At 28.2% G+C, this 9,045-nt stretch overlaps 2 protein-coding genes and 1 pseudogene across 5 annotated transcripts in view; 1 reads left to right on the forward strand and 2 right to left on the reverse strand.

Annotated features, from left to right (window-relative positions):
- The window catches only part of LOC102673142, a 4,665-nt pseudogene extending 4,067 nt beyond the window's left edge, over positions 1-598 (reverse strand). The window contains exon 1 of the transcript XR_421055.2: positions 298-598. The product of XR_421055.2 is annotated as a sodium-independent sulfate anion transporter-like (transcript). The remainder of the gene's footprint in view (positions 1-297) is intronic.
- A 237-nt stretch (positions 599-835) lies between these two features.
- LOC102673588 (putative uncharacterized protein DDB_G0286901) lies at positions 836-6,939 on the forward strand. Of its 2 annotated transcripts, XM_006610918.2 has the most exons (5): positions 843-1,080; positions 1,555-1,672; positions 1,982-2,422; positions 2,489-2,696; positions 2,793-6,939. In XM_006610918.2, the coding sequence occupies exons 2-5, from the start codon at positions 1,560-1,562 to the stop codon at positions 5,646-5,648; spliced, it is 3,618 nt and encodes a 1,205-aa protein (XP_006610981.1). In that variant the 5' UTR covers positions 843-1,080; positions 1,555-1,559; the 3' UTR covers positions 5,649-6,939. The 2 variants fall into 2 exon arrangements, with proteins under 2 accessions (XP_006610982.1, XP_006610981.1); XM_006610919.2 differs by lacking the exon at positions 1,555-1,672 and having other exon boundaries at positions 836-1,080.
- The window catches only part of LOC102673364 (sodium-independent sulfate anion transporter-like), a 5,718-nt gene continuing 3,309 nt past the window's right edge, over positions 6,637-9,045 (reverse strand). For both annotated transcript variants that reach the window (XM_006610916.2, XM_006610917.2), the window contains exons 5-10: positions 8,692-9,004; positions 8,439-8,600; positions 8,203-8,343; positions 7,855-8,000; positions 7,584-7,775; positions 6,637-7,293 (exon numbers count right to left, since the gene is read on the reverse strand). In XM_006610916.2, the coding sequence (XP_006610979.1) occupies positions 7,030-7,293; positions 7,584-7,775; positions 7,855-8,000; positions 8,203-8,343; positions 8,439-8,600; positions 8,692-9,004 (1,218 nt within the window). In that variant the 3' untranslated portion in view covers positions 6,637-7,029. The remainder of the gene's footprint in view (positions 7,294-7,583; positions 7,776-7,854; positions 8,001-8,202; positions 8,344-8,438; positions 8,601-8,691; positions 9,005-9,045) is intronic.

The raw sequence follows: 9,045 nt of genomic DNA on the forward strand, positions 1-9,045 counted from the left end.
TCAACGAAACATAAAATATATGATTTGAATTTCACCGGCGTTTAAGGTTACTATAAGTGAAGGTATTCTTTTTTGTTATTTTACGTATCAGTGATTATTGAACTATTTCATACAATATTTCACAATATTCTTTTTATATTATTTAATTCAATCAGCGTTAAAACGAATATAACTATTTGACCCTTTTCATTGACAGCAATCATATTAAAGATCAAGTATTAAAAAAAATATTACACGGTTTTAAAATAATGAATGATTTAATGATTTTAATTTATTAAAAAAAAGAAAAATACATACCATAGTATAATAACTGTGATAACATACTTCCGTTGAATACAAGTATTATTAGACTCACTATTAATTATTGTAAAATATTATATTTATTCACATTTTCTTCACTGAAATATCGATCACATATGAGAATAAGCATAACCTAGTATATATTATCAATTAACAATAATATTATAGTTTAATAATATATTTTTTATTATTTCATTGCGCAAATTTATATACGAAACATAATATTCTAGTTTCATGACACGTTACATACGCGCCGGACACGATCTTACTATAAACTAAATGTAAGAATTGGCATTTCATTTGTGATGGTTTAGAGAGAAAGTGCAGTTCACATATTTGTCAACAGAGGGACTGCATTTCTACTGCAGTCGGTAATTTAGAGTGAACAAGTTAGGTTTGTTGTTTCATCGAATTACAACCAATAAATTTCCAGTGTTTCGAAATGTCCTTTAAGGGGGGTATTATTTGAATTTCGAAAACTTATCATAATTTTAATATAATAAATTTCTTATATATATTATTAGTATTAAGATTACCAAATGTTATATTTTTGGGAAAAAGATGTACAATGAATAAGTTGTATAAAAATTACTTTTTTCTTATTCACTTTAAAAATTTTTCTATCATTTGCATTTGCGCATCCTCCTATCCTATCAGTATTATGGCGTCCTTTACTGTGGTCGGTTGTTCCTTCTAATCTCTGCAAATTAAATGGAAGAAAAACTTGCTGTTAAAGATTCTAGTTTAATTCTTTAATTGCCATCAGAAAATTAAATATCGGTAACTGGATAATTTATTATTCTTATATAAATAAGTGTAAAATTATTTTCGAGTTGAAAATTCATAAGAATGTCGTTTTTATTCGTTCTTAATTGCGTCGTAAATGTATTTATTATTTATTATTGTTTTTATTATTCATATTAACAGACCATAAAACATATAATATAAATTTAAATTAATCAAGAGTTTTTTTTATATTTATTTTATTTTTTTTTTATAAAATGATCTAAAAAATTTTGATGGAAAGTAGTACATAATGTTCCATGATTATTAATTTTACTTTTAATTTTTTCTATTGTTGTTTATCTTAATTTGACAATATTAATTATTGATTATTTAATATATAAGATTTATAAATATTATTTGTATATCATTTAAAATTTTATGTGTATCCTGTAATATGTAAAATTTTAAATAATATATTATTTTTTATTTGGAATTATATTTAGTTTTTTTTTACTAAATTTATGATAGGTAAAATGGATTCTGCTGATAAAGATTTAAAAAAATCATTTGACATAGAGCAGATGGCTTTAATCGGCAAGATGCATAATATGCAGTGGCTAAAAAGTAATTCTCAATTATCAGGCCAGTACGTTTATATATTTTTTATTTTCTTTATTTTTTTTATTTTTTTTATCATTTATATTATTATTCTTTTTACTGTAAAAAATTTTAATTTATGAATTAATAATATTTACATATAAGTAAGATGCATTTAATTAGCTAAATTTAATTATATTGATAAATATTTATACTAATATTATTAGTTATAGTAAACCTTATATAATTAATATTAATCAGTAATAAAAATTTTTATATTTAAAGAAAATTTAGTAATATTAATAGTTACTTGTAAAATATGTTTCTTAATGTTTTTTATTTTTTTTTTATATTATAGTATGAAAACACCTCCAGATGGGAAAGAAACAGAAAATAATACATCTAAAAGTGAAATAAATGAAGGAACAAAAGAAGAAACTGAAGTTGTTTCAACTAACACTCATTCAAACAATCCTGAATTAGATAAGATTGATCCTATTTTAAATAAAGACATAAATGAAAACGATAATACTATAAATAAAGATATACATCAATCATCTTCTGAAATTTTTGATTGTTCTCAAAAAGATATGGAAACTGTTTGGAATAAAGATGTTAATATAACTAGTACATTGTTTCCAAATTCTCAGTCTTTAGTAATGGAAAGGCTAGATAAACAAGAGATGATTAGTATGTCTTTGACAGAGAATATTGTTACAGTTCAATTAGAACAATTTAGACTTAATGAAGGGGAAAAAAATAAATCTGGGGAATTGCATAATGAAGTAGATAATGAATGGTAGGTAATAGATTAATATAGAGAATAATTAATTTTATATCATATTTGTATTATTTATATAATTAGGAATAATGGTCAGCATAATATATCTAACTTACCAAAGTCAGACAGTAATGTAGATAATCAAATTAGCTCAAAGCAGTGTCATGATAACAATAATAATAATGAAAGATCTAAAAGCCAATCGCCATTGGAAACAAAAACAAGTATACAAAAAACAACAAAGACTAGTGTTAAAAAATTGAATGATCAAAAAATTAAAAAACAGACAGGTATAAATTAAATTTTAATTTTTAATTTATAATTGAATAAAAAAAAAATACAATTGCAATTTGCATTTTAAGAAAATATGATTTTTCTTACAGGTAATACTTTAAAAGAATCTTGGACTTCTTCAAAACAGGGTTCTAAATCTAAAGATGATTTGTTGAATATATGTAATGATCATAATATTACTTCAACTTCTCTGGATTCAAAAAAAGTAGCTCTAGGTACAACTCCTAAACTTATTGATAAATATAGTAAAATTAACAGTTATAATAAAAACTTAATTATGAGTAAAGGGGCTCGAATGAAGGAACAACAGTTTTTTAAACAAAATTTTTCTACATTTAATGATAGCGTTAATAGAAGCAAATCCTCCATAGAAGGATTAGATGAAAAAAATAAATCTGTTACAACAAAATTAAAATCAAGTAGAAATGAACCAGACAAGAAAACTAATGAAACAGATGATACAAGAAGATGTCATAAAGTTCAAGTAACACGTACTCAATCATATAATATTCAATATAATAGAAATAAATCTTTAATAAAGTCACAGCAACGATATTCAAAAAATACAACTAAGACAGAAGAAAATGGATGTATTGATAATTCATCTAGTGTTAACAATATCAATATATCTAATTCAGCTGAAAATATATCAAGAAAGAAATATGAAAATCAACAATCTTTATTAAATAAGCAAATTAGTAATACTCAATTCAATCAAAATACTTCAGGAAAAAATGTAAAGAATCCAAGTGTTATGGAATGCAATATAAATGAAAGAAGTTCAGTAAAATCAAGTTCTGCATCATGCAAACGAAATTACCAAAATTTTTCTAATACAAAGAATAATACTGAAAGAAATATTAAAGATGACCAAGGATATACACAGAAATTTAAAAAAGATACTAACGTTTATAGACGATCTTCAGGTATTCTTCAGACATGCTTTAAAGATTTAAATGGAAAAACAAAAACAGATGATCATAAAAAGAGTATCGAGAATAGTAATTTAACAAAAGATTATAGAATAAATCGTATTGGTTCAGGAGAAAAAATGCATTCTCAATTTGAAAGCTCAAAAATATCTGTATACTCACATAACACAAGTAACGGTGCTAGTAATATAAAGACTGATGCATTAGATTCAACTGCTGTAAATAATGTACAGTCTATAAAATCATTAAATTCTTTTTCGAATAGTACCAAAGATTGTACAACTATACATACATCTATTCATACACCGCAAGAATTACAGATTTCGCAAGCTTCTTGTAATGAAACTGAAGTACAATTTGTGAAGACTGAACAAAAACATACTAGTAATAATAATAGCAATAATAAAACAAATAATTCTGAAACGAAATCAGTTAAATTTTTGGATAACATTCAGGAATTTAATATGGCACATCATTCTGCAATATCATATTCTGATAATTCCATACATCAAAATAAGCTTTCAGCAAATTCATTTTATTCTGATTTACAAACTGCATCACATACAAATAATGCTCAACAAATTGAAAATCATCAAAATATACAAAATAAGAGTTATTTCGATAATAATAATGCTCAATATAATAATTCTAGCCCCAGTACTCAAAATTCCGAACGAGATTTACATCTGATGGATTTAGTGCATCAAAAATCAGAACAAACTTCCCATGTGTCACCACAAAATATATTACCGCACAATAATTCCAATCCAGCTATTGCTATGGCAAATGGTATACCTTATCAAAACATGCCTAGTGTCTATATAAATCAATACAATAATACGCAAACTATACCAAGAAAAACAGCTGATAGTACAATTATCTCTCAAAATGCATTAATTCCAAGCACTTCTTCTTACACCGTAGAAAATCAGAATATCTTACAAACTGATCCTTCTAATATTTTGATGCATAATACTCAAACATCAGTTCTACCACCACCAGGTTTTCATAATCATCCTATAACTACACAACATAATCAATGGAATTTGCCACTTCCGGATATGTTTCTTTTTGGAAATATGATGAATCCTGGACATTCTGTGAATATCCCTATTCAAAATTCCAGACATATGTGTAACGCGGATTTCAGTAACATGCAACAAACAAGTTATTTACAACATCCGTTATTTTACGTTCCACCAATGTGTATGCAAAGTTGGAATCCATTATTGCAATATCCGGCACCTTTATTCCAAAATCCTCCGTACAGTAATTGCAATACATTTCCCAATCAAGTATTATCAGCAAATAACTTGACGGATTCTGTTAATTGTCCCGTATCGACGTCTATGCAAAACAACTTGTATAAACATTTTCAACAGATGCAACCTTTGGAAAATACTCCAAATTTTTCTGTTCCTGTAAAACTTGATAATTATATGGGAAATATGCAAAATTGTAAAACGAATAACATCAGGATGAAAGATAATACTATGGACGTTCATATGAGAACTAGTCAATATCGAACATCTGTGCCAAATGAATATCAAAATTGTTCTCAAGATAATCAATTAATGGTACCGTTTTCATATGCGATCACGATGGATCCCGTTACGAGGAATGGTTCATCAAATATGCACATGCAAATGAATCAGAAATATGCACCACGTCCTCTTGCTACTGGTTATCAAAGAATTCCAGAAACTTGTCCTGTATTTAATAATAATCAGGATAATAGGAAAGATGACGTATCGAAAAACGATTCGGAATGTGTACCACCTATGGTATCACCAAGAGAATGTATGTATTATGGAGTTAATTATCCACGGAAGACTGATACTATTCAGAATTCATCCATAAGATCGGATATAAAACCTGTAACTTACAACATGCATACTGTTAATACCCAACATTATATTCCTCATTTTCAAAAGAATACAGCTTATCATGTATCACCAAAAGAACTTTCATCCAGGATAAATATCGGACGTGGTATGCGCAAAACGATGGATCAGTAAGCCTAGAAAAATGGCGAAAAATGCATATATATTTATTTCTTTTTTTTCAATAGATAATTGCAATTAAACGGTACAAAAAATGGTTGCACATTTACCTTACAATTTTTCATCTTATTTGTATCATCGTTATATTCATATATGTATATGTATATCGTAAAAGTCAGTTTTTTAATTAATCTAGATATAATATCACATACGTCATATTAGATGTCACGCACTACTAGAAAATAGTTTTCAAGTTGAGAAGCTTTAAAAGAAGTTTATATGATACTGCCATTTGTCAGAAATATTATGCGACAGTTCGTCTTGTTTCCTATCGTAACAGTGTGAAAGTAGCAAATCTATTTTCTAGATTTTCTTCAAATATTTATATTCATCATTATTACTAGACATTGATGTTACTCGTTATACTTGGATTCTATGTACTTTTAAAAAAATAATTAAGCGCTTTTTACTAGGCGCTTCATATCGTGTAATTAATACGAAAAGATGATACACGGTATGTAATTAGAAATGCAAATTTGCAAAATACTTTTTATGTTCCTACTATCGAAAGTATTATGACTGTTTAGTATTTAGTTCACATTATAAACAATTTTATTTCTTTATTTTTCTATTAAATTAAATTCCGTATACGTATACAATAATAGTTATAATGATGATTTAGACTTTAATTGATTACAATGTTAAATAATTTAATTTTCACGACCTAATATCGATTCATAGTTTTTTTACTTCGTCGTTTTTTTCTGTGTCATTTGGAGGCAAAGAGTTTTATATAATATATATATTTTTGTTTAAATATTACTTATATTGTTAAGAAATATCATATAGTTTATTTTTCGAGGACTTACAAGTTTTTACAAAATAAAACGTAAACTTGCCATATTTGGTAGATGTTATATATATATATATATATATAAAAATATATATTATAATCCTTCGACATATTCTGATATGCATTTATAACCACAGTATTATTCTTTCATCTGTATTATGAAATGCACGTGTCAATAGAATCTCTTTGAAACAGATAAAAAAAAAAGTAATTTCTGATAAACAATATCATTGCTGGTCGATTCATATATCTTTATAAAAAGTTTAAAAAACGTACGAATTATTATACGACTCATATGTACATCATAAACATGCGTTAATGTTCATTACGATTTTATACAATATCGTTGATAGTCTAATACAACTCAATTCAGATATTATATATATATATATAAAAAAAGAAGAAAAGAAAAAAAAGGGAAAAATTAGAAAAAGGAGAAATAAAAAAAAAAAAGAAATCTATAGAAATTTTAAATATTTTTTTGAACATATATAGTTCTTGATATCTCGTTCAAATTTTCGTTCTGTAAATTCGTAGTTGATTTCAAAGCTTCGTACTCGTAAGTTCATTTCTCATATCATTGGTAGTTGTCCCATTCGACATATCTATTATCTCCGTACCAATTTTTTTGATCGCTTTGGTCGTGTTCAATTCTTTCAAAGCAGTTACGAGCTCGGTATCGGTATTAATCACTTCAATCGTTTCTTTGGAGAGCGATTGAATACTTCGTAGAACTTCCTTGGAGGGTTGTAACATGATCAAGCAATGATTCTTTTCTTTGAAATCTCTCATAACCATATTTAATCCCTGTAAATGTTACAAATGGAAGAATTTGAACAAATTTAAATGTGTTCAAATCTGTCCTAGATCTTACATCTTTGAGCGATTGTTGAGCAATCGAGTTATATTTTTTTCTTTGTTACCGTCGTAATAATAAAAAATTACCACTATTACGCTATTTTCTCTGTAAACACGACAAAAGGAAAAGAAAAAAATTATCTTTGTAACATGAACGTAGAAGAGAGGATAGGAAAAGGCTCGAAGAAGTAAAATCCAGGCCAAATTCGAAATCAGCTACTTAAGATTATTATCCATACACGCGCCGCAGTGAAATCAATTTTATCGATGTGCTTGCAATCTAGAACGACGATTTTCGTGTTCTTGAAAGTTTTCAGTAATTTTTGATGATCCTTAGCTAAGTTCTCTAACAGATATATCCTTAGGTAGTCCACCGCTGGGAAGAGTAATCCGGCGCTGGGACGCACGAGGATGTAACTTAACGTAGAAGTCTGCGGTAAAAAATGAGGATATTTTTAAAACAATAGCAATCTCTTTCTCGAATCTTTGTCAATATTGTTATGTACTTACATTTCTGTATTCGATATATATTGTCGGCCTGGCATTGAAATAAACTAATATTGCCAGATCAATTGCTACCCCTATTAAAATTCCTAATTCAACTCCGGCGAACAAACATGCGAAGAATGTTATAAATGTCGGGATTAAATCTCGTTCTGGAATCATATTTTTGAATTAGATTCTTTCGAAGTGACTAGATATATGGCATATCATTAACATTCTTCGAATGATCTATGAAATCCTATAATGAGATTTCATATATATATATATACATACATCACGTTTGAAACACTTTATCGTATTTTATTTATTTATCATATTTTTTTCAATCATCAATTTTATTTTTTTTCTACTCACTGCTGCATTTCCAAAGTGGCCGTATCATTTTTACCTCGATCATGAATATCACCGCACAGACTATCACGGAGCTTAAAGTCGCTCTTGGAATATAATAGAAGTACGGCGTGAGTAAGCTCAGGGCGAGAATGACTAGAATACCTACGGCGAATATAATCGATTTCCATAAATTTCCAATTTTCCTTCTTCCATTTTCTCCTGTTATCTTTCCAATCGTAGACATTTCGCGAGATTACCTGTGTAAATACCACCCAAGGGTGTTCTCACGCCGGAAGCATTGTTCACGGCGCTTCTGGAAAAGGAGCCTGTCACTGGCATGGAATGGAAAAACGAGCCAGCAACGTTACATAGACCCAAAGTTAACATTTCCTGAGTGGCGTCGAGCGATTGTCCTCGCGCTTTGAAAAGCCAATTAACGTTTTAGAGGGAAAAAAGATCGAACGAAATGTCAATTTTATTGGGAAATCAAATATCCGTTTGAAAACTTACAAAATGCTTTCGCAATGGCTACGTTTCCGATGATCGAGATCAATGGAACGATCACTATACCGGAACCCAAGTTTTTGCAGATTTCAACGAAAGTTTCGGTTCGATTTCCAACAGTGATCGAGAATGATGGTGGAGCGATGGTGGGTAGGCCGGCATCGATATGGCCTGTAAGAACGAAAGGCGCTTTGCCGTGATTTTCGAACACGTACGATGCGACAGCGCACAAAATCACCACAAGAGCATTCCTGCCAGTTCCCACGAACCAGATCAATTTTCTTAATATTCCATTCGAGACTTTGATGTCCTTGAGTTTCTGAAACAAGAGGAAAATACAAAAAAAAAAAAAAAAAAAAA

The sequence above is a fragment of the Apis dorsata genome, unplaced genomic scaffold, assembly GCF_000469605.1.
Source record: "Apis dorsata unplaced genomic scaffold, Apis dorsata 1.3 scaffold_82, whole genome shotgun sequence".
Classification (NCBI taxonomy): domain Eukaryota; kingdom Metazoa; phylum Arthropoda; class Insecta; order Hymenoptera; family Apidae; genus Apis; species Apis dorsata.